The following is a 25563-nucleotide window of genomic DNA, read 5'->3' on the forward strand; positions in this document are numbered from 1 at the left end:
CCCCAGTGAGAGTCAGCACCTTCAGGAGAGGGACCCTGTACCCCAGTGAGAGTCAGCACCTTCAGGAGAGGAGGGGGAGTCTGTACTCCAGTGAGAGTCAGCACCTTCAGGAGAGGAGGGGGAGTCTGTACCCCATGAGAGTCAGCACCTTCAGGAGAGGAGGGACCCTGTACCCCAGTGAAAGTCAGCACCTTCAGGAGAGGAGGGGGACCCTGTACCTCAGTGAGAGTCAGCACCTTCAGGAGAGGAGGGGGAGTCTGTACCCCAGTGAGAGTCAGCACCTTCAGGAGAGGGATCCTGTACCCCAGTGAGAGTCAGCACCTTCAGGAGAGGAGGGGGAGTCTGAACCCCAGTGAGAGTCAGCACCTTCAGGAGAGGAGGGGGACCCTGTACCCCAGTGAGAGTCAGCACCTTCAGGAGAGGGGACCCTGTACCCCAGTGAGAGTCAGCACCTTCAGGAGAGGAGGGGGAGTCTGTACCCCAGTGAGAGTCAGCAGCTTCAGGAGAGGAGGGGGAGTCTGTACCCCAGTGAGAGTCAACACCTTCAGGAGAGGAGGGGGAGTCTGTACCCCAGTGAGAGTCAGCACCTTCAGGAGAGGGGACCCTGTACCCCAGTGAGAGTCAGCACCTTCAGGAGAGGAGGGGGACCCTGTACCCCAGTGAGAGTCAGCATCTTCAGGAGAGGAGGGGGAACCTGTACCCCAGTGAGAGTCAGCACCTTCAGGAGAGGGGGGGTCCCTGTACCCCAGTGAGAGTCAGCACCTTCAGGAGAGGAGGGGGACCCTGTACCCTAGTGAGAGTCAGCACCTTCTGGAGAGGAGGGGGACCCTGTACCCCAGTGAGAGTCAGCACCTTCAGGAGAGGGATCCTGTACCCCAGTGAGAGTCAGCACCTTCAGGAGAGGAGGGGGACCCTGTACCCCAGTGAGTCAGCACCTTCAGGAGAGGAGGGGGAGTCTGTTCCCCAGTGAGAGTCAGCACCTTCAGGAGAGGAGGGGGAGTCTGTACCCCAGTGAGAGTCAGCACCTTCAGGAGAGGAGGGGGAGTCTGTACCCCAGTGAGAGTCAGCACCTTCAGGAGAGGAGGAGGAGTCTGTACCCCAGTGAGAGTCAGCACCTTCAGGAGAGGAGGAGGACCCTGTACCCCAGTGAGAGTCAGCACCTTCAGGAGAGGAGGGGGACCCTGTACCCCAGTGAGAGTCAGCACCTTCAGGAGAGGAGGGGACCCTGTACCCCAGTGAGATTCAGCACCTTCAGGAGAGGAGGGGGAGTCTGTACCCCAGTGAGAGTCAGCACCTTCAGGAGAGGAGGAGGAGTCTGTACCCCAGTGAGAGTCAGCACCTTCAGGAGAGGAGGGGGAGTCTGTACCCCAGTGAGAGTCAGCACCTTCAGGAGAGGAGGGGGAGTCTGTACCCCAGTGAGAGTCAGCACCTTCAGGAGAGGGGACCCTGTACCCCAGTGAGAGTCAGCACCTTCAGGAGAGGAGGGGGAGTCTGTACCCCAGTGAGAGTCAGCACCTTCAGGAGAGGAGAGGGACCCTATACCCCATGAGAGTCAGCACCTTCAGGAGAGGAGGGGGAGTCTGTACCCCAGTGAGAGTCAGCACCTTCAGGCGAGGAGGGGGAGTCTGTACCCCAGTGAGAGTCAGCACCTTCAGGAGAGGAGGGGGAGTCTGTACCCCAGTGAGAGTCAGCACCTTCTGGAGAGGAGGGGGACCCTGTACCCCAGTGAGAGTCAGCACCTTCAGGAGAGGGACCCTGTACCCCAGTAAGAGTCAGCACCTTCAGGAGAGGAGGGGGACCCTGTACCCCAGTGAGAGTCAGCACCTTCAGGAGAGGAGGGGGACCCTGTATCCCAGTGAGAGTCAGCATCTTCAGGAGAGGAGGGGACCCTGTACCCCAGTGAAAGTCAGCACCTTCAGGAGAGGAGGGGGTCCCTGTACCCCAGTGAGGGTCAGAACCTTCAGGAGAGGAGGGGGAGTCTGTACCCCAGTGAGAGTCAGCACCTTCAGGAGAGGAGGGGGAGTCTGTACCCCAGTGAGAGTCAGCACCTTCAGGAGAGGAGGGGGAGTCTGTACCCCAGTGAGAGTCAGCACCTTCACGAGAGGAGGGGGAGTCTGTACCCCAGTGAGAGTCAGCACCTTCAGGAGAGGAGGGGGAGTCTGTACCCCAGTGAGAGTCAGCACCTTCAGGAGAGGAGGGGGAGTCTGTACCCCAGTGAGAGTCAGCACCTTCAGGAGAGGAGGGGACCCTGTACCCCAGTGAGATTCAGCACCTTCAGGAGAGGAGGGGGAGTCTGTACCCCAGTGAGAGTCAGCACCTTCAGGAGAGGAGGAGGAGTCTGTACCCCAGTGAGAGTCAGCACCTTCAGGAGAGGAGGGGGGAGTCTGTACCCCAGTGAGAGTCAGCACCTTCAGGAGAGGAGGGGGAGTCTGTACCCCAGTGAGAGTCAGCACCTTCAGGAGAGGGACCCTGTACCCCAGTGAGAGTCAGCACCTTCAGGAGAGGAGGGAGACCCTGTACCCCAGTGAGAGTCAGCACCTTCAGGAGAGGAGGGGACCCTGTACCCCAGTGAGAGTCAGCACCTTCAGGAGAGGAGGGGGTCCCTGTACCCCAGTGAGGGTCAGAACCTTCAGGAGAGGAGGGGGAGTCTGTACCCCAGTGAGAGTCAGCACCTTCAGGAGAGGAGGGACCCTGTACCCCAGTGAGAGTCAGCACCTTCAGGAGAGGAGGGGGAGTCTGTACCCCAGTGAGAGTCAGCACCTTCAGGAGAGGGGACCCTGTACCCCAGTGAGAGTCAGCACCTTCAGGAGAGGAGGGGGAGTCTGTACCCCAGTGAGAGTCAGCACCTTCAGGAGAGGAGGGGGAGTCTGTACCCCAGTGAGAGTCAGCACCTTCAGGAGAGGGGACCCTGTACCCCAGTGAGAGTCAGCACCTTCAGGAGAGGAGGGGGAGTCTGTACCCCAGTGAGAGTCAGCACCTTCAGGAGAGGAGGGGGAGTCTGTACCCCAGTGAGAGTCAGCACCTTCAGGAGAGGAGGGACCCTGTACCCCAGTGAGAGTCAGAACCTTCAGGAGAGGGGATCCTGTACCCCAGTGAGAGTCAGCACCTTCTGGAGAGGAGGGACCCTGTACCCCAGTGAGAGTCAGCACCTTCAGGAGAGGAGGGGGAGTCTGTACCCCAGTGAGAGTCAGCACCTTCAGGAGAGGAAGGAAACACCAGCAAGGGACATTTTGTTTTGAAGAGGACTGACAACTCCTTTCTCTTTCAGGGAGCCTGTCGATCTCCACAGAGGAACGGTTGGTCCTTCATCTCCTGAACCCAGCGCACTACAACAAGCTGATCCGGCCAGCGACCAACAGCTCGCAACTCGTCTTGGTGCAGCTGATGGTGTCCTTGGCCCAGTTGATCAGTGTGGTGAGTGCACTTGGCAATACGGAGCTGGGAGGGAGTCAGACAGGGAGAGGCGAGAGCACGGTCGCCACAAAGAGATTCCAACACAGGCAGAAAGACAGAGACGGCGAGGCAGGAGCTGGCTTTGGTATCTCCTGTCAGCCCAGGGCCATCTCTCTCGGCCTGGTTCCTGGGGTACAGTTGCCGACGCTAACTCCACAACGCAGCAAGCGTTTGCTAGGATCACACACACACACACACGCAATGGTAATGGAGGCTGATTGACCAACTTAAAATGTCCGACACAATAATCTTCATTCTCGGTGATTGTTGTCTTCTTGCTTTTCAGCACGAGCGGGAACAGATTATGACCACCAACGTCTGGTTGACGCAGGTCAGTGACACCGGGACTCCTTCAGGGGGAGCTTTACTCTGTATCTAACCCCGTGCTGTACCTGCCCTGGGAGTGTTTGATGGGGACAGTGTAGAGGGAGCTTTACTCTGTATCTAACCCCGTGCTGTACCTGTCCTGGGAGTGTTTGATGGGGACAGTGTAGTGGGAGCTTTACTCTGTATCTAACCCCGTGCTGTACCTGTCCTGGGAGTGTTTGATGGGGACAGTGTAGAGGGAGCTTTACTCTGTATCTAACCCCGTGCTGTACCTGTCCTGGGAGTGTTTGATGGGGACAGTGTAGAGGGAGCTTCACTCTGTATCTAACCCCGTGCTGTACCTGTCCTGGGAGTGTTTGATGGGGACAGTGTAGAGGGAGCTTTACTCTGTATCTAACCCCGTGCTGTACCTGTCCTGGGAGTGTTTGATGGGGACAGTGTAGAGGGAGCTTTACTCTGTATCTAACCCCGTGCTGTACCTGTCCTGGGAGTGTTTGATGGGGACAGTGTAGAGGGAGCTTTACTCTGTATCTAACCCCGTGCTGTACCTGTCCTGGGAGTGTTTGATGGGGACAGTGTAGAGGGAGCTTTACTCTGTATCTAACCCCGTGCTGTACCTGTCCTGGGAGTGTTTGATGGGGACAGTGTAGAGGGAGCTTTACTCTGTATCTAACCCCGTGCTGTACCTGTCCTGGGAGTGTTTGATGGGGACAGTGTAGAGGGAGCTTTACTCTGTATCTAACCCCGTGCTGTACCTGTCCTGGGAGTGTTTGATGGGGACAGTGTAGAGGGAGCTTTACTCTGTATCCAACCCCGTGCTGTACCTGCCCTGGGAGTGTTTGATGGGGACAGTGTAGAGGGGGTTTTACTCTGTATCTAACCCCGTGCTGTACCTGTCCTGGGAGTGTTTGATGGGGACAGTGTAGAGGGAGCTTTACTCTGTATCTAACCCCGTGCTGTACCTGTCCTGGGAGTGTTTGATGGGGACAGTGTAGAGGGAGCTTCACTCTGTATCTAACCCCGTGCTGTACCTGTCCTGGGAGTGTTTGATGGGGACAGTGTAGAGGGAGCTTTACTCTGTATCTAACCCCGTGCTGTACCTGTCCTGGGAGTGTTTGATGGGGACAGTGTGGAGGGAGCTTTACTCTGTATCTAACCCCGTGCTGTACCTGTCCTGGGAGTGTTTGATGGGGACAGTGTAGAGGGAGCTTTACTCTGTATCTAACCCCGTGCTGTACCTGTCCTGGGAGTGTTTGATGGGGACAGTGTAGAGGGAGCTTCACTCTGTATCTAACCCCGTGCTGTACCTGTCCTGGGAGTGTTTGATGGGGACAGTGTAGAGGGAGCTTTACTCTGTATCTAACCCCGTGCTGTACCTGTCCTGGGAGTGTTTGATGGGGACAGTGTAGAGGGAGCTTTACTCTGTATCTAACCCCGTGCTGTACCTGTCCTGGGAGTGTTTGATGGGGACAGTGTAGAGGGAGCTTTACTCTGTATCTAACCCCGTGCTGTACCTGTCCTGGGAGTGTTTGATGGGGACAGTGTAGAGGGAGCTTCACTCTGTATCTAACCCCGTGCTGTACCTGTCCTGGGAGTGTTTGATGGGGACAGTGTAGAGGGAGCTTTACTCTGTATCTAACCCCGTGCTGTACCTGTCCTGGGAGTGTTTGATGGGGACAGTGTAGAGGGAGCTTCACTCTGTATCTAACCCCGTGCTGTACCTGTCCTGGGAGTGTTTGATGGGGACAGTGTAGAGGGAGCTTTACTCTGTATCTAACCCCGTGCTGTACCTGTCCTGGGAGTGTTTGACGGGGACAGTGTAGAGGGAGCTTTACTCTGTATCTAACCCCGTGCTGTACCTGTCCTGGGAGTGTTTGATGGGGACAGTGTAGAGGGAGATTTACTCTGTATCTAACCCCGTGCTGTACCTGTCCTGGGAGTGTTTGATGGGACAGTGTAGAGGGAGCTTTACTCTGTATCTAACCCCGTGCTGTACCTGTCCTGGGAGTGTTTGATGGGGACAGTGTGGAGGGAGCTTTACTCTGTATCTAACCCCGTGCTGTACCTGTCCTGGGAGTGTTTGATGGGACAGTGTAGAGGGAGCTTTACTCTGTATCTAACCCCATGCTGTACCTGTCCTGGGAGTGTTTGATGGGGACAGTGTAGAGGGAGCTTTACTCTGTATCTAACCCCGTGCTGTACCTGTCCTGGGAGTGTTTGATGGGGACAGTGTAGAGGGAGCTTTACTCTGTATCTAACCCCGTGCTGTACCTGTCCTGGGAGTGTTTGATGGGGACAGTGTAGAGGGAGCTTTACTCTGTATCTAACCCCGTGCTGTACCTGTCCTGTGAGTGTTTGATGGGGACAGTGTAGAGGGAGTTTTACTCTGTATCTAACCCCGTGCTGTACCTGTCCTGGGAGTGTTTGATGGGGACAGTGTAGAGGGAGCTTTACTCTGTATCTAACCCCGTGCTGTACCTGTCCTGTGAGTGTTTGATGGGGACAGTGTAGAGGGAGCTTTACTCTGTATCTAACCCCGTGCTGTACCTGTCCTGGGAGTGTTTGATGGGGACAGTGTAGAGGGAGCTTTACTCTGTATCTAACCCTGTGCTTTACCTGTCCTGGGAGTGTTTGATGGGGATGTTTTTCTCCCAGGAATGGAACGATTATCGACTGACCTGGAACCCAGCGGAGTACGAGGGGATTGTGAAAGTTCGGCTCCCATCCACTCACATCTGGCTGCCCGACGTGGTCCTTTACAATAAGTAAGTGACTGCTTGTTGCTCCATGTAGTGAAGTCACTGACATCCGCTAACGTTTCAGGTAGTCACATTCTGTGTGACCGGGGCAGAAATAAAGCAATTTAATTGCGGGAAAGATCAAGCAGAGCGTCAAAGAGGAAGTCAAAATAATAATAATCGCTCATTGTCACGAGTCGGCTTCTATGAAGTTACTGTGAAAAGCCCCTAGTCGCCACATTCCGGCGCCTGTTCGGGGAGGCTGGTACGGGAATTGAACCGTGCTGCTGGCCTTGCTCTGTATTACAAGCCAGCTGTTCAGCCCACTGTGCTAAACCAGCTCCTGGTTGAGGGGTTGAGGGCTCTGGGTCCAAACTCAATGGAGTTTCGAAGGATGAAGGGGGATCTCATAGAGTCAGAGATGTTTACAGCACGGAAACAGGCCCTTCGGCCCAGCTTGTCCATGCTGCCCCAGTTTCTATCACTAAGCTAGTCCCACTTGCCCGCGTTTGGCCCCTATCCCTCTACACCCACCCTGCCCCATGTAACTGTCTAACTGCTTTTTAAATGGACAATCGTACCCCCCTCTCCCACTGACTCTGGCAGCCCCTTCCAGACCCTCACCACCCTCTGTGTGTGAAGAAATCTCCCCTCTGGCCTCTTTTGTATCTCTCCCCTCTCACCTTTAACCTCTGCCCTCTAGCTCTAGCCTCCTCTACCTTTGGGAGCTGATGTGACTATCTACCTTATCCATGCCCCTCGTTATTTTATAGACCTCTATAAGATCACCCCTCAGCCTCCGACGCTCCAGGGAAAGATATCCCAGCCTCTCCTTATAACTCAGACCATCAAGTCCTGGTAACATCCTCGTAAATCTCTTCCGCTCTCTTTCTAGTTTAACAATATCCTTCCTGTAATAGGGTGACCAGAACCGAACACAGTGTTCCCAGGGTTGGATTCCCGGCTTGGGCCACTGTCTGTGCGGAGTCTGCACGATCTCCCCGTGTCCCCGGCAGCACGGCAGCATTGTGGATAGCACAATCGCTTCACAGCTCCAGGGTCCCAGGTTCGATTCCGGCTTGGGTCACTGTCTGTGCGGAGTCTGCACGATCTCCCCGTGTCTGCTGCGTGGGATTTGTTCTGGGAAGGGAGCTTCCCTGGCTTGAGGGCGCTGGAGGACAAGTTTGGGTTGACGAGGGGGGAATGAATTCCGGTATATTCAGGGGCGGGACTTCTCGCACTGGCAGGCGCTATCTTTACCACTCTCGCCGCTAAGGGGGATCCAAGATCGGGTCGTGTGCAGAGGCTGGGTGGGGGAGGGAAGTGTCTCGGATATTTACAAGGGGGCGAAGAAGACACAGACCGAGGCAGAAATGGGAGGAGGAGTTGGGAGGGGAGATTGGGGAAGGTCTGTGGGCGGACGCTGCTGAGCAGGGCTAATGGGACTGCAACCTGTGCCAGGCTCAGCCTGATTCAGCTTCAGGTCGCCCAGCGAGCCCACATGACTGTGTCCCGGATGAGCAGATTCTTCGGTGTAGAGGACAGGTGTCTGGGAGGACCGGCAGACCATGTCCACATGTTTTGGGCGTGTCCAAAACTTAGGAGATACCGGCAGGGGTTCAAGGACGTCATGTCTAGAGTATTGAACATCAGGGTGGCAATGGGTCCGAAGGTGGCGATTTTTGGGGTTTCTGAGGCCCCGGACGTCCGGGCGGGGGGGGGGGGGAGAAAGAGGCCAACGTTTTGGCCTTTCCTTCCCTGGTAGCCCGGAGACGGATAGTTCTAGCTTGGAGGGAGTCAACGCCTCCCGAAGTCGGAGACCTGGCTGTCAGCCATGGCGAGTTTCCTGGTGCTGAAGAAAATCAAGTTCGCTTTGAGAGGGTCGTTGTTAGGGTTCGCCTGGAGGTGGCAACCGTTCGTCGACTTATTCACGGAGAATTAATCGTCAGCTGGGGGGGGGGGGGGGGGAGAGGGTTAGGGGAATGTAGTGTAGGGGGTCAGAACGGCAGATCTGGGTAGGACAGGTTAGGATAATTGCACTGCGCACATCCATTTTATTGTACAGTCCTTTTGTTTTCACCTTCTGCAATTCTACGGTTTACAATGCCAAAAAAAACCTAATTAAAATTGTTTATCAAAAAAAAATGTAAGCCTGCCGTGACAATAAAGATGATTATTATTTTCTGCAAGAGGTCTCACAACACCAGGCTAAAGTCCGACATGTCTGTGTCAAACACGAGCTTTCGGAGCGCAGCTCCTTCCTCAGGTGAAGGAGGATTCACCGGAGGAAGGAGCAGTGCTCCGAAAGCTCGTGTTTGAAACAAACCTGTTGGACTTTAACCTGGTGTTGTGAGACTTCTTACTGTGCTCACCCCAGTCCGACGCCGGCATCTCCACGTTATTATTTTCTGGTGTGATGTTAAGGATATTTTAATACTGCACGAGTAATAAAGTTTGTTTTAATGAAACCACGTCCCTCTTTTGGGTGAAATCACTCCCGTGGTTTCCTTCCCTCACAGTCTTACAAAATTACCGTAAAATATTGGGGTTTCAGTCCAGTACCCTTAACCACTTTTGGGGGCTCGTCCGGGACCATAATACTGATCTATCTCAAAGGTTTGATCTTGCATTCGTCTGCTAGAATTTAAACAAGGCTGGGACCTCAGGGGAGCAGTGGCATCGGCTGAGCTGTAATTTGACCCCAATGGGGCAGCAGGGTAGCATGGTGGTTAGCATAAATGCTTCACAGCTCCAGGGTCCCAGGTTCGATTCCCGGCTGGGTCACTGTCTGTGTGGAGTCTGCACGTCCTCCCCGTGTGTGCGTGGGTTTCCTCCGGGTGCTCCGGTTTCCTCCCACAGTCCAAAGATGTGCGGGTTAGGTGGATTGGCCAGGCTAAATTGCCCGTAGTGTCCTAATAAAAAGTAAGGTTAAGGGGGGGTTGTTTGGGTTACGGGTATAGGGTGGATACGTGGGTTTGAGTAGGGTGATCATGGCTCGGCACAACATTGAGGGCCGAAGGGCCTGTTCTGTGCTGTACTGTTCTATGTTCTAATGTACGCTGAGGGTCATGCCGTTACGCCCCATGCCTGTCGGATCCCGGGTTGGAGGGGCAGGGTCGGCAGCTGTCCAGCAGCTTAATCGTGTCATCCAGACCAGGCCGTCATTGCGGCTGCCGGCGCCGAACCGTTAAAGGGGCAGCGTCCCGCAGGGTGGGGCATTAAAACCGAGGGTCGTCTGCCCTCTCGCACAGGAGCGGGTAAACTATCCCGCGCACACTGTCGGAATGAGAGAATGGCAGTTTCTCTCCAGCGTCCCAATGTTTATTCCTCAGCGAACATCACTAAAAAGTCCGATCGCGGTCGTTCGGAGGAAGTTGCTGTGCAGAATCTGGCGGCCGTATTACGGGCTCCGACGCTTCGAAAGAAAAGTGGCGTAGCCTTGCGGAGCGCCTCGGTATTACCCCGAGGTGGTGAAAGGTACTGTAGAAATGGAAGTCTGTGCTTCGCATAACGTTGCTGTCCTCTGTCTCCTTGCAGTGCTGACGGCACGTATGAGGTGTCCTTCTACTCCAACGCGGTGGTCTCGTACGACGGCAGCGTCTTCTGGCTGCCCCCCGCCATCTACAAGAGCGCCTGCAAGATCGAGGTCAAACACTTCCCCTTTGACCAACAGAACTGCACCCTCAAGTTCCGCTCATGGACCTACGACCGGACGGAGATCGACCTGGTTCTGCGCTCAGACGTGGCCAGTCTGGACGACTTCACGCCAAGCGGCGAATGGGACATTGTGGCTCTGCCGGGGCGACGCAACGAGAACCCGGACGACCACACCTACGTGGACATCACGTACGACTTCATCATACGGAGGAAGCCCCTCTTCTACACCATCAATCTCATCATCCCCTGCATGCTCATCACCTCCTTGGCCATCCTGGTCTTCTACCTGCCCTCGGACTGTGGCGAGAAGATGACCCTCTGCATCTCCGTGCTGCTGGCCCTCACCGTCTTCCTCCTCCTCATCTCCAAGATCGTGCCCCCCACCTCGCTGGACGTGCCGCTGATGGGCAAGTACCTGATGTTCACCATGGTGCTGGTCACCTTCTCCATCGTGACCAGCGTGTGCGTGCTCAACGTGCACCACCGCTCGCCCACCACCCACACCATGCCGCTGTGGGTCAGGCTGGTGTTCCTGGACAAGCTGCCCGCCCTCCTCTTTATGAAGCAGCCCAGGAACGACTGCGCCAAGCAGCGGCTGCGGCAGCAGAGGGGCAGAACACCGGCACCGGGTGGAGGGGGCAGGTGGCCTACGCCCAGGGGCGCCGACGAGCCTTGCAGCTGCCTCATCAACCAGGCCTGTGCCCGGGGGCACAGGACCCGGTTCGTGGCGCTGCCGGAGGGCGCCAACGGGTTCCGAGACCATCGGAGGAAGGAGTCACGTGGGCCATTCCGTAGCTACAGGATCGAAGATGCGATGGACGGAGTGCAATTCATCGCTGGTCACATGCAGGGCGAGGATGATGATCAAAGTGTGAGTTTGTTGTATTTAACAGTAGAAAACTGGAGGGGGTGTTGCTGCGTAGAATAACGTCTCCTTATTTAAGGATGTGCCGGAGAAGGTCTGCTCGAGCAAGACCTAGATTAGGTGGGTTGTCTCCTGGGAAAAGGTTGGTCAGGTTATAATCATCTAGATAGGAATAATATGATTAGGGATAGTCAGCATGGTTTTGTGAAGGGTAGGTCATGCCTCACAAACCTTATCGAGTTCTTTGAGAAGGTGACTGAACAGGTAGACGAGGGTAAAGCAGTTGATGTGGTGTATATGGATTTCAGTAAAGCGTTTGATAAGGTTCCCCACGGTCGGCTATTGCAGAAAATACAGAGGCTGGGGACTGAGGGTGATTTAGAGATGTGGATCAGAAATTGGCTAGTTGAAAGAAGACAGAGGGTGGTGGTTGATGGGAAATGTTCAGAATGGAGTTCAGTTACGAGTGGCGTACCACAAGGATCTGTTCTGGGGCCGTTGCTGTTTGTCATTTTTATAAATGACCTAGAGGAGGGTGCAGAAGGATGGGTGAGTAAATTTGCAGACGACACTAAAGTCGGTGGAGTTGTAGACAGTGCGGAAGGATGTTGCAGGTTACAGAGGGACATAGATAAGCTGCAGAGCTGGGCTGAGAGGTGGCAAATGGAGTTTAATGTGGAGAAGTGTGAGGTGATTCACTTTGGAAAGAATAACAGGAATGCGGAATATTTGGCTAATGGTAAAATTCTTGGTAGTGTGGATGAGCAGAGGGATCTCGGTGTCCCATGTACATAGATCCTTGAAAGTTGCCACCCAGGTTGATAGGGTTGTGAAGAAGGCCTATGGTGTGTTGGCCTTTATTGGTAGAGGGATTGAGTTCCGGAGCCATGAGGTCATGTTGCAGTTGTACAAAACTCTAGTACGGCCGCATTTGGAGTATTGCGTACAGTTCTGGTCGCCTCATTGTAGGAAGGACGTGGAAGCCTTGGAACGGGTGCAGAGGAGATTTACCAGGATGTTGCCTGGTATGGAGGGAAAATCTTATGAGGAAAGGCTGATGGACTTGAGGTTGTTTTCGTTAGAGAGAAGAAGGTTAAGAGGTGACTTAATAGAGGCATACAAAATGATCAGAGGGTTAGATAGGGTGGACAGCGAGAGCCTTCTCCCGCGGATGGAGGTGGCTAGCACGAGGGGACATAGCCTTAAATTGAGGGGTAATAGATATAGGACAGAGGTCAGAGGTGGGTTTTTTACGCAAAGAGTGTTGAGGCCGTGGAATGCCCTACCTGCAACAGTAGTGAACTCGCCAACATTGAGGGCATTTAAAAATTTATTGGATAAGCATATGGATGATAAGGGCATAGTGTAGGTTAGATGGCCTTTAGATTTTTTCCATGTCGGTGCAACATCGTGGGCCGAAGGGCCTGTACTGCGCTGTATCGTTCTATGTTAGGCTTTTGCTTATCAAAACACATCCTGGGAGGTACTGGTAGTGTGGAGACGGCCAGGATGTTCCCTATTGTGGGAGAGTGTAGAACGAGGGGTCATTGTTTGACGATAAGGGGTGGCCCCTTTAAGAGAGATACAGGGAGATATTTGCCTCTCAAGGGGACAGCGAGTCTTTGAAACTCTTCCTCAAAAGGCTGTGAAATCAAAGTCTTCGAATATTTTGAGGGCAGTCGGATAGATTCTTGACCAACGTTTGGGGGGGGGTGGCGGAAGAAAGGTTATCAGGGGTCGCGGGAGTGTGGGGTTGGGAGTTACAATCAGATCACCCACAGCATTATTAACTGGGGGCAACAGGCCAGAGGGGCGCTGGAACCCTGGGGAACAATTACCCCAAACGGTCCTCTTCGATAACTAAAGCAACCCTTTTGAAGGATTATTCCAGTTTGGGGCAGCAGGGTAGCATGGTGGTTAGCATAAATGCTTCACAGCTCCAGGGTCCCAGGTTCGATTCCCGGCTGGATCACTGTCTGTGTGAAGTCTGCACGTCCTCCCCGTGTGCGTGGGTTTCCTCCGGGTGCTCCGGTTTCCTCCCACAGTCCAAAGATGTGCGGGTTAGGTGGATTGGCCGTGCTAAATTGCCCGTGGTGTCCTAATAAAAGAAAGGTTAAGGGGGGGGTTGTTGGGTTACGGGTATAGGGTGGATACGTGGATTTGAGTAGGGTGATCACAACATTGAGGGCCGAAGGGCCTGTTCTGTGCTGTACTGTTCTATGTTCTATGACTGGCTTCAAACTGCTGAGTGTTGGCGCGCTCACTCATATTTGTGGGACAGTTAACAGACCGGCTGGTCTTCCAGTGTTTAGAATCGCGACACGGTGGCCATTCGGCCCCTCGAGTCAGCACCGACCCTCTGAAAGAGCACCCTACCTGGACCCGCTCCCTCCACCCTGTCCCCCCTCTTAGCCTTTTCCGACAATCCAGCACGCCTCACCTGCTCTCCTTTGGTGTAAATCGCAGATGTTCTGGGCAGCGCCAGGGCCCCCCCCCCCCCATAGACAGGATCTTGCGGAGGATAGAAGAACGAGAAAGTCCCTTCTCACCAATTTCAAAAGCCAGCAGGTAGTAGAAAGGAATTCTTGAGGAAACAAAGCAACACGAGGAGTTCCCGAGCATTGGGAGCCAAAGAAAGGACGGTCGGGGAGACCAGGGGATGAATCAACAGCCAGCAGACAATAATAATAATCTTTATTAGTGTCACAAGCCGGCTTACATCAACACTGCAATGAAGTTACTGTGAAAATCCCCTAGTTGCCACATTCCGGCGCCTGTTCGGGTACATGGAGGGAGAATTCGGAATGTCCAATTCACCCAACAAACACGTCTTTCGGGACTTGTGGGAGGAAACCGGAGCACCCGGAGGAAACCCACGCAGACACGGGGAGGATGTGCAGACTCCGCACACAAGTGACTCAAGCCCGGAATCGAACCTGGGACCCTGTCGCTGTGAAGCAACAGTGCTAACCACTATGCTGCCATGCCGCCCAGAATGAGTTTTTCCTGATTAAAAAAAATAATTTTATGGGACGCGAGGGGTTGGGGCTGGTCCAGCATTTTGTGCCCATCTCCAATTGCCCTTCATTTTCGAGAGCATCTGAGAGTTAACCACACGGAGTGTCTTTAAGACAGAGAGAGATCGGTTCTTGATTAATAAGGGGATCAGGGGTTATGGGGAGAAGGCAGGAGAATGGGGATGGGAAAATATCAGCCATGATTGAATGGCGGAGCAGACTCGATGGGCCGAGTGGCCTAATTCTGCTGCTATGCCTTATGCGCGAGTCTGGAGTCACAAGGTGGCCAGATTGGGTAAGGACGGCAGATTTCCCCTCCCCAAACGACAAGAGTGGGGTTTGTTGATGAGGGATTTGCATGGGATGCTGTGTATAAGGGAAAGTATTGGGTAGAGTGCCACAATCAATATCACTATGGGGCGGCCGTGGCTGTTATATTAGTGTGCAGGATCTTTCTCTGCGAGTGGGCAGCTACCTTTCCCACCATACAACCACGAGTTAACCTCAAAGTGCAGCAAAGCAGGCAGGGATGTCCCGCGGCGGGGAAAGGCGTTACGTAAATGCAACTCCCTTCTGTTCTTCCAGGTGATTGAGGATTGGAAATACGTGGCGATGGTGATCGATCGCCTCTTCCTGTGGATCTTTGTGGTGGTGTGCGTGCTGGGCACGACCGGGATGTTCCTTCAGCCGCTCTTCCAGAACCTGAGGTTCCAGAAATTAATCTCCTACAGGGATCCGGAAGAGGAATAGAAGGTGGAGCCTCCAGATCGCTTCCGCTGTCCATCGCTACTGGAAAAAGACATTTTACGCAAAAGCTCTCGCTTGTATCCACTCCCGACTCCTAACCCTGCTCAGTGGCTAACATCACCCCCCCCCCCCCCCCCCCCTCCCGAAGGACGTCCCCCCCACCCACAAACAACGGTCACTCTGAGGCTCAGGAGGCGGAAGGGTTTAAAATATCAATCAGGTTCCATCTTAACATGCCAGTGAGGATAGGACCAGGATGGGTTGGAGTGCCACCCAGCTTGAACAGCTGCCAATGGGCTCACTTGCAAAATGGACAGGTGAGGGAGGTGGGGGGGCAGTTGCCACCCAGTACCCACACGAGACCAACCGCAGGGGCAGGGGGATCTTCACTGGGCACCCACTGGAAGTGTGTGACCACGGGCTCGCCCGGAGGCGAATTTAGTGAGGGTTTCCCTCCCACGGTCGAAGCTCCCCGCCCAAAGCACAGCTCACTCAGGGAGGCCAGGTCTGAGGGTAATGGGAACATTCGTACACTGGTCATGGAGAGGCCCAGAACATTACTGTATCTACCCCCGTGCTGTACCTGTCCTGGGAGTGTTTGATGGGGACAGTGTAGAGGGAGCTTTACTCTGTATCTAACCCCGTGCTGTACCTGTCCTGGGAGTGTTTGATGGGGACAGTGTAGAGGGAGCTTTACTCTGTATCTAACCCCGTGCTGTACCTGTCCTGGGAGTGTTTGATGGGGACAGTGTAGAGGGAGCTTCACTCTGTATCTACCCCCGTGCTGTACCTGTCCTGGGAGTGTTTGATGGGGACAGTGCAGAGGGAGCTTTACTCTGTATCTAACCCCGTGCTGTACCTGTCCTGGGAGTGTTTGATGGGGACAGTGTAGAGGGAGCTTTACTCTGTATCTAACCCCGTGCTGTACCTGTCCTGGGAGTGTTTGATGGGGACAGTGTAGAGGGAGCTTTACTCTGTATCTAACCCCGTGCTGTACCTGTCCTGGGAGTGTTTGATGGGGACAGTGTAGAGGGAGCTTTACTCTGTATGTAACCCCGTGCTGTACCTGTCCTGGGAGTGTTTGATGGGGACAGTGTAGAGGGAGCTTTACTCTGTATCTAACCCCGTGCTGTACCTGTCCTGGGAGTGTTTGATGGGGACAGTGTAGAGGGAGCTTTACTCTGTATCTAACCCCGTGCTGTACCTGTCCTGGGAGTGTTTGATGGGGACAGTGTCGAGGGAGCTTTACTCTGTACCTAACTCTGTGCTGAACCTACCCTGGAGGAGTTTGATGCAATGTTCGTCGAACGTCCTGTGAAGTATAGAACATTACAGTGCAGTACGGGCCCTTCGGCCCTCGATGTTGCGCCGACCTGTGAAACCATGTGAAGCCTATCTGACCTACACTATTCCATTTTCATCCATGTCTGTCCAGTGACCACTTAAATGCCCTTAAATGACCACCGTGCTCTTTATTGGCGTCTACAATGTCCTACTGCCAGTCAGAAACTCTTTATAGGACAAGTTAAACTGACTGAGCCTCAATGTTGTGGGTGGAGTCTTCCCTATTACAGCACAGCATGGGGGTGAAAATCACAGGATCACCCTCTCGCTTGACATGGTGAGTTTTCAACCGTCGTCCCTCATTATCTTGACTTTGTCCAAATTGGACAGCCCCTGCCCACAGCTACACGGATCGTCCCATTCAACATTGGAGGTATATTTCTCTGCCCCTTCAGCCCCTGGCCCGAATGGAACGTGCCCTTGCAGATTTGAGACAATCACGGAAAAAAATCGAGCCAAATCCGATCGTGGCCAAGCTGTGCGTCAATTCCATTTCCCACCAGCCCCAACCCTCCCCCCATCGCATCTACCTCAGTATGCACCCCAACAAAAATCTAGCGATCTTGAAAACGTAAATGGACACCATTAGCTATTTGTGGGAGAGTGGATCAGATCTTCACCACCACCCTTTGCATCTGTGGGCAACTCTAATTACGAGGTCACGATTCTTTGCCTCTTGCCCCATGAACTAGTTGAGCCCATGGAATGAATGAAATGCCCTCTCTCACCAATCCCCCCGCCCCAATTCAGCAGTCACCGGATGGGCGGCATAGTGGTTAGCACTGCTGCCTCACAGCACCAGGATTCCATAGAATCCCTGGAGGGCAGAATGGCCCCTTTCAGCCCAGCAAGCCTGCCTCTGAAAGACCACACTCCCTCGCCCCCCCCCTCCCTTCCACCCCCGCCACCCACCTAACCTGCGCACCTTTGGGCTGTGGGAGGAAACCGGAGCGCCCGGAGGAAACCCACGCAGACACGGGGAGAACGTTCAGACTCCGCACAGACACCCGAGGCCGGAATTGAAACTGGGCCCACGGCGCTGGGGAGGCTGACCCGGGTTCGACCCCCAGCCTCGGGCGACTGTCCCGTGTGGGGAGTTTGCATACTCTCCCCGTGTCTGCGTGGGTTCCCTCTGGGCACTCGTCCCCCCCCCCCCCCGCCCCCTCCTCCTCCCCCTCCGACACAGTCCAAAGACGTGCGAGTTAACTGGGATTATGAGCATAGGGTGGGGGAGTGGGCCTACATAGAGAGGCGTTTTCGGAGGGTTGACGAGGGCTCGATGGGCTGAATGTATTGTATTGGAGGAGGGGTGGGGGGTCGTGGGTACCAACACCCATCCCTCAATTCTGATGTCGACACCAGCGGCCACGTAGACACCTCGTCCAATGGGAGGACACCATTTTGATCAGCATAAGGGGCAATCTCCCACTGTGGGACCCCCCCCCCCCCTTCCCTCCCTCCAACCCCCCACCAAACTCGGGGTTCAACGCCAGGTCTTTAGTTCCTAGTTCAAAGAGCACATGTAGGTACGGAGGTGGGGGTCTGGTGAAATAAAGAGATGCCCCCCCCCTCCGTCGGCAATCATATTTTAACCAGGCAACCCAGATACTTTACGGCATTGATCCAACTAACTGGCTGTGTTAAATAAAGTGTTATTTGCAAAATGGAACAGGAACGAGGTGTAACGTTATTGGCTCCGAACCTACACCCTGCTTCCAGAAAAGACGCAACGGATTTATATGAGAGACGATTACAAGACTGAAAGGCCGGAATAAAGGTTATACCCTGCTGTGCGCTAGAGTGCTCCATTCATCAGGCAATAGCGGTGACCTCGGTGCCCAGGAATCGAGGGGGGGGGATGAGGGCCTGGAGGGTGGAGGCCCTGCAGAAGGAAGTTTATTATGGCGGCACCCGCTCACATCGCAGCTGCCTGCAAGTCTTCTAAATTCATGGCAAGTGGGCGTCGTTAGCTGGGTCACTGCCCATCCTGAATTGAACTTGATCCGAGTGGCTTGCTGGGCCATGAGTTAAGAGTTGCTAGCGGGTCTGGAGTCACATGTAGGCCAGGCCGGGGCAAGGACAGCAGATTTCCCTCCCTAACAGGGTACATCAGTGAACCAGATGGGTGTTTTGACGACAATCCGCAATGGTTTCAGGCTCACTGTTAAACTCCGAATTGTCGATTTTTATTGTATCTAAGCCTCACCCTCTGCCAAAGGCGGGTTTTGACCGAACGAGTCCCCGGTGCTATGCTTTGGGTCTCTGGACCACACCTCCAGTCACAATACCACTACCTCCTCTCAGCTCCTCTCATCCAACCCTGATATTAGTGAAGGTGGTAGTGGCAAATTCATCTTCCTTCGTGAGTTTTCTCAGCCTGTTCAGATCTTAGCCAAGACAGCTGACACATGGTGCCTCTTGGACAGTGTAGAGGGAGCTTTACAAAGAACATTACAGCACAGGAACAGGCCCTTCGGCCCTCCCAGCCTGTGCCGATCCAGATCCTTTATCTAAACCTGTCTCCTATTTTCCAAGGTCTACTTCCCTCTGTTGCCGCCCGTTCATATATCTGTCTAGATGCATCTTAAATGATGCTATCGTGTCCGCCTCTACCACCTCCGCTGGTAAAGCGTTCCAGGCACCCACCACCCTCTGCGTACCTGTCCTGGGAGTGTTTGATGGGGACAGTGTAGAGGGAGCTTTACTCTGTATCTAACCCCGTGCTGCACCTGTCCTGGGAGTGTTTGATGGGGACAGTGTAGAGGGAGCTTTACTCTGTATCTAACCCCGTGCTGTACCTGTCCTGGGAGTGTTTGAAGGGGACAGTGTAGAGGGTGCTTTACTCTGTATCTAACCCCGTGCTGTACCTGTCCTGGGAGTGTTTGATGGGGACAGTGTAGAGGGAGTTTTACTCTGTATCTAACCTCGTGCTGTACCTGCCCTGGGAGTGTTTGATGGGGACAGTGTAGAGGGAGTTTTACTCTGTATCTAACCCCGTGCTGTACCTGTCCTGGGAGTGTTTGATGGGGACAGTGTAGAGGGAGCTTTACTCTGTATCTAACCCCGTGCTGTACCTGTCCTGGGAGTGTTTGATGGGGACAGTGTAGAGGGAGCTTTACTCTGTATCTAACCCCGTGCTGTACCTGTCCTGGGAGTGTTTGATGGGGACAGTGTAGAGGGAGCTTTACTCTGTATCTAACCCCGTGCTGTACCTGTCCTGGGAGTGTTTGATGGGGACAGTGTAGAGGGAGCTTTACTCTGTATCTAACCCCGTGCTGTACCTGTCCTGGGAGTGTTTGATGGGGACAGTGTAGAGGGAGCTTTACTCTGTATCTAACCCCGTGCTGTACCTGTCCTGGGAGTGTTTGATGGGGGACAGTGTAGAGGGAGCTTTACTCTGTATCTAACCCCGTGCTGTACCTGTCCTGGGAGTGTTTGATGGGGACAGTGTAGAGGGAGTTTTACTCTGTATCTAACCCCGTGCTGTGCCTGTCCTGGGAGTGTTTGATGGGGACAGTGTAGAGGGAGCTTTACTCTGTATCTAACCCCGTGCTGTACCTGTCCTGGGAGTGTTTGATGGGGACAGTGTAGAGGGAGCTTTACTCTGTATCTAACCCCGTGCTGTACCTGTCCTGGGAGTGTTTGAAGGGGACAGTGTAGAGGAAGCTTTACTCTGTATCTAACCCCGTGCTGTACCTGTCCTGGGAGTGTTTGATGGGGACAGTGTAGAGGGAGTTTTACTCTGTATCTAACCCCGTGCTGTACCTGTCCTGGGAGTGTTTGATGGGGACAGTGTAGAGGGAGTTTTACTCTGTATCTAACCCCGTGCTGTACCTGTCCTGGGAGTGTTTGATGGGGACAGTGTAGAGGGAGCTTTACTCTGTATCTAACCCCGTGCTGTACCTGTCCTGGGAGTGTTTGATGGGGACAGTGTAGAGGGAGCTTTACTCTGTATCTAACCCCGTGTTGTACCTGTCCTGGGAGTGTTTGATGGGGACAGTGTAGAGAGAGCTTTACTCTGTATCTAACCCCGTGCTGTACCTGCCCTGGGAGTGTTTGAAGGGGACAGTGTAGAGGGAGCTTTACTCTGTATCTAACCCCGTGCTGTACCTGTCCTGGGAGTGTTTGATGGGGACAGTGTAGAGGGAGCTTTACTCTGTATCTAACCCCGTGTTGTACCTGTCCTGGGAGTGTTTGATGGGGACAGTGTAGAGGGAGCTTTACTCTGTATCTAACCCCGTGCTGTACCTGTCCTGGGAGTGTTTGATGGGGACAGTGTAGAGGAAGCTTTACTCTGTATCTAACCCCGTGCTGTACCTGTCCTGGGAGTGTTTGATGGGGACAGTGCAGAGGGAGCTTTACTCTGTATCTAACCCCGTGCTGTACCTGCCCTGGGAGTGTTTGATGGGGACAGTGTAGAGGGAGCTTTACTCTGTATCTAACCCCGTGTTGTACCTGTCCTGGGAGTGTTTGATGGGGACAGTGTAGAGAGAGCTTTACTCTGTATCTAACCCCGTGCTGTACCTGTCCCGGGAGTGTTTGATGGGGACAGTGTAGAGGGAGTTTTACTCTGTATCTAACCCGTGCTGTACCTGTCCTGGGAGTGTTTGATGGGGACAGTGTAGAGGGAGCTTTACTCTGTATCTAACCCCGTGCTGTACCTGTCCTGGGAGTGTTTGATGGGGACAGTGTAGAGGGAGCTTTACTCTGTATGTAACCCGTGCTGTACCTGTCCTGGGAGTGTCTGATGGGGACAGTGTAGAGGGAGCTTTACTCTGTATCTAACCCCGTGCTGTACCTGTCCTGGGAGTGTTTGATGGGGACAGTGTAGAGGGAGCTTTACTCTGTATCTAACCCCGTGCTGTACCTGTCCTGGGAGTGTTTGATGGGGACAGTGTCGAGGGAGCTTTACTCTGTACCTAACTCTGTGCTGAACCTACCCTGGAGGAGTTTGATGCAATGTTCGTCGAACGTCCTGTGAAGTATAGAACATTACAGTGCAGTACGGGCCCTTCGGCCCTCGATGTTGCGCCGACCTGTGAAACCATGTGAAGCCTATCTGACCTACACTATTCCATTTTCATCCATGTCTGTCCAGTGACCACTTAAATGCCCTTAAATGACCACCGTGCTCTTTATTGGCGTCTACAATGTCCTACTGCCAGTCAGAAACTCTTTATAGGACAAGTTAAACTGACTGAGCCTCAATGTTGTGGGTGGAGTCTTCCCTATTACAGCACAGCATGGGGGTGAAAATCACAGGATCACCCTCTCGCTTGACATGGTGAGTTTTCAACCGTCGTCCCTCATTATCTTGACTTTGTCCAAATTGGACAGCCCCTGCCCACAGCTACACGGATCGTCCCATTCAACATTGGAGGTATATTTCTCTGCCCCTTCAGCCCCTGGCCCGAATGGAACGTGCCCTTGCAGATTTGAGACAATCACGGAAAAAATCGAGCCAAATCCGATCGTGGCCAAGCTGTGCGTCAATTCCATTTCCCACCAGCCCCAACCCTCCCCCCATCGCATCTACCTCAGTATGCACCCCAACAAAAATCTAGCGATCTTGAAAACGTAAATGGACACCATTAGCTATTTGTGGGAGAGTGGATCAGATCTTCACCACCACCCTTTGCATCTGTGGGCAACTCTAATTACGAGGTCACGATTCTTTGCCTCTTGCCCCATGAACTAGTTGAGCCCATGGAATGAATGAAATGCCCTCTCTCACCAATCCCCCCGCCCCAATTCAGCAGTCACCGGATGGGCGGCATAGTGGTTAGCACTGCTGCCTCACAGCACCAGGATTCCATAGAATCCCTGGAGGGCAGAATGGCCCCTTTCAGCCCAGCAAGCCTGCCTCTGAAAGACCACACTCCCTCGCCCCCCCCTCCCTTCCACCCCCGCCACCCACCTAACCTGCGCACCTTTGGGCTGTGGGAGGAAACCGGAGCGCCCGGAGGAAACCCACGCAGACACGGGGAGAACGTTCAGACTCCGCACAGACACCCGAGGCCGGAATTGAAACTGGGCCCACGGCGCTGGGGAGGCTGACCCGGGTTCGACCCCCAGCCTCGGGCGACTGTCCCGTGTGGGGAGTTTGCATACTCTCCCCGTGTCTGCGTGGGTTCCCTCTGGGCACTCGTCCCCCCCCCCCCCCCGCCCCCTCCTCCTCCCCCTCCGACACAGTCCAAAGACGTGCGAGTTAACTGGGATTATGAGCATAGGGTGGGGGAGTGGGCCTACATAGAGAGGCGTTTTCGGAGGGTTGACGAGGGCTCGATGGGCTGAATGTATTGTATTGGAGGAGGGGTGGGGGGTCGTGGGTACCAACACCCATCCCTCAATTCTGATGTCGACACCAGCGGCCACGTAGACACCTCGTCCAATGGGAGGACACCATTTTGATCAGCATAAGGGGCAATCTCCCACTGTGGGACCCCCCCCCCCCCTTCCCTCCCTCCAACCCCCCACCAAACTCGGGGTTCAACGCCAGGTCTTTAGTTCCTAGTTCAAAGAGCACATGTAGGTACGGAGGTGGGGGTCTGGTGAAATAAAGAGATGCCCCCCCCCTCCGTCGGCAATCATATTTTAACCAGGCAACCCAGATACTTTACGGCATTGATCCAACTAACTGGCTGTGTTAAATAAAGTGTTATTTGCAAAATGGAACAGGAACGAGGTGTAACGTTATTGGCTCCGAACCTACACCCTGCTTCCAGAAAAGACGCAACGGATTTATATGAGAGACGATTACAAGACTGAAAGGCCGGAATAAAGGTTATACCCTGCTGTGCACTAGAGTGCTCCATTCATCAGGCAATAGCGGTGACCTCGGTGCCCAGGAATCGAGGGGGGGGGATGAGGGCCTGGAGGGTGGAGGCCCTGCAGAAGGAAGTTTATTATGGCGGCACCCGCTCACATCGCAGCTGCCTGCAAGTCTTCTAAATTCATGGCAAGTGGGCGTCGTTAGCTGGGTCACTGCCCATCCTGAATTGAACTTGATCCGAGTGGCTTGCTGGGCCATGAGTTAAGAGTTGCTAGCGGGTCTGGAGTCACATGTAGGCCAGGCCGGGGCAAGGACAGCAGATTTCCCTCCCTAACAGGGTACATCAGTGAACCAGATGGGTGTTTTGACGACAATCCGCAATGGTTTCAGGCTCACTGTTAAACTCCGAATTGTCGATTTTTATTGTATCTAAGCCTCACCCTCTGCCAAAGGCGGGTTTTGACCGAACGAGTCCCCGGTGCTATGCTTTGGGTCTCTGGACCACACCTCCAGTCACAATACCACTACCTCCTCTCAGCTCCTCTCATCCAACCCTGATATTAGTGAAGGTGGTAGTGGCAAATTCATCTTCCTTCGTGAGTTTTCTCAGCCTGTTCAGATCTTAGCCAAGACAGCTGACACATGGTGCCTCTTGGACAGTGTAGAGGGAGCTTTACAAAGAACATTACAGCACAGGAACAGGCCCTTCGGCCCTCCCAGCCTGTGCCGATCCAGATCCTTTATCTAAACCTGTCTCCTATTTTCCAAGGTCTACTTCCCTCTGTTGCCGCCCGTTCATATATCTGTCTAGATGCATCTTAAATGATGCTATCGTGTCCGCCTCTACCACCTCCGCTGGTAAAGCGTTCCAGGCACCCACCACCCTCTGCGTACCTGTCCTGGGAGTGTTTGATGGGGACAGTGTAGAGGGAGCTTTACTCTGTATCTAACCCCGTGCTGCACCTGTCCTGGGAGTGTTTGATGGGGACAGTGTAGAGGGAGCTTTACTCTGTATCTAACCCCGTGCTGTACCTGTCCTGGGAGTGTTTGAAGGGGACAGTGTAGAGGGTGCTTTACTCTGTATCTAACCCCGTGTTGTACCTGTCCTGGGAGTGTTTGATGGGGACAGTGTAGAGGGAGTTTTACTCTGTATCTAACCTGTGCTGTACCTGCCCTGGGAGTGTTTGATGGGGACAGTGTAGAGGGAGTTTTACTCTGTATCTAACCCCGTGCTGTACCTGTCCTGGGAGTGTTTGATGGGGACAGTGTAGAGGGAGCTTTACTCTGTATCTAACCCCGTGCTGTACCTGTCCTGGGAGTGTTTGATGGGGACAGTGTAGAGGGAGCTTTACTCTGTATCTAACCCCGTGCTGTACCTGTCCTGGGAGTGTTTGATGGGGACAGTGTAGAGGGAGCTTTACTCTGTATCTAACCCCGAGCTGTACCTGTCCTGGGAGTGTTTGATGGGGACAGTGTAGAGGGAGCTTTACTCTGTATCTAACCCCGTGCTGTACCTGTCCTGGGAGTGTTTGATGGGGGACAGTGTAGAGGGAGCTTTACTCTGTATCTAACCCCGTGCTGTACCTGTCCTGGGAGTGTTTGAAGGGGACAGTGTAGAGGGAGTTTTACTCTGTATCTAACCCCGTGCTGTGCCTGTCCTGGGAGTGTTTGATGGGGACAGTGTAGAGGGAGCTTTACTCTGTATCTAACCCCGTGCTGTACCTGTCCTGGGAGTGTTTGATGGGGACAGTGTAGAGGGAGCTTTACTCTGTATCTAACCCCGTGCTGTACCTGTCCTGGGAGTGTTTGAAGGGGACAGTGTAGAGGAAGCTTTACTCTGTATCTAACCCCGTGCTGTACCTGTCCTGGGAGTGTTTGATGGGGACAGTGTAGAGGGAGTTTTACTCTGTATCTAACCCCGTGCTGTACCTGTCCTGGGAGTGTTTGATGGGGACAGTGTAGAGGGAGTTTTACTCTGTATCTAACCCCGTGCTGTACCTGTCCTGGGAGTGTTTGATGGGGACAGTGTAGAGGGAGCTTTACTCTGTATCTAACCCCGTGCTGTACCTGTCCTGGGAGTGTTTGATGGGGACAGTGTAGAGGGAGCTTTACTCTGTATCTAACCCCGTGTTGTACCTGTCCTGGGAGTGTTTGATGGGGACAGTGTAGAGAGAGCTTTACTCTGTATCTAACCCCGTGCTGTACCTGCCCTGGGAGTGTTTGAAGGGGACAGTGTAGAGGGAGCTTTACTCTGTATCTAACCCCGTGCTGTACCTGTCCTGGGAGTGTTTGATGGGGACAGTGTAGAGGGAGCTTTACTCTGTATCTAACCCCGTGTTGTACCTGTCCTGGGAGTGTTTGATGGGGACAGTGTAGAGGGAGCTTTACTCTGTATCTAACCCCGTGCTGTACCTGTCCTGGGAGTGTTTGATGGGGACAGTGTAGAGGAAGCTTTACTCTGTATCTAACCCCGTGCTGTACCTGTCCTGGGAGTGTTTGATGGGGACAGTGCAGAGGGAGCTTTACTCTGTATCTAACCCCGTGCTGTACCTGCCCTGGGAGTGTTTGATGGGGACAGTGTAGAGGGAGCTTTACTCTGTATCTAACCCCGTGTTGTACCTGTCCTGGGAGTGTTTGATGGGG

At 53.8% G+C, this 25563-nt stretch overlaps 1 protein-coding gene across 5 annotated transcripts in view; it reads left to right on the forward strand.

The window, feature by feature from the left end:
• Nucleotides 1-15498, forward strand: part of LOC119958671 (neuronal acetylcholine receptor subunit beta-2-like) — a 33199-nt gene extending 17701 nt beyond the window's left edge. For all 5 annotated transcript variants that reach the window (XM_038787241.1, XM_038787238.1, XM_038787237.1 and 2 more), the window contains exons 2-6: nucleotides 3269-3414; nucleotides 3740-3784; nucleotides 6436-6545; nucleotides 10056-11046; nucleotides 14643-15498. In XM_038787241.1, coding sequence (XP_038643169.1) covers nucleotides 3385-3414; nucleotides 3740-3784; nucleotides 6436-6545; nucleotides 10056-11046; nucleotides 14643-14807 — 1341 coding nt within the window. In that variant the 5' untranslated portion in view covers nucleotides 3269-3384 and the 3' untranslated portion in view covers nucleotides 14808-15498. The remainder of the gene's footprint in view (nucleotides 1-3268; nucleotides 3415-3739; nucleotides 3785-6435; nucleotides 6546-10055; nucleotides 11047-14642) is intronic.
• Nucleotides 15499-25563: the final 10065 nt, after the last annotated feature.

Source organism: Scyliorhinus canicula, chromosome 30, assembly GCF_902713615.1.
Source record: "Scyliorhinus canicula chromosome 30, sScyCan1.1, whole genome shotgun sequence".
NCBI classification, from domain to species: domain Eukaryota; kingdom Metazoa; phylum Chordata; class Chondrichthyes; order Carcharhiniformes; family Scyliorhinidae; genus Scyliorhinus; species Scyliorhinus canicula.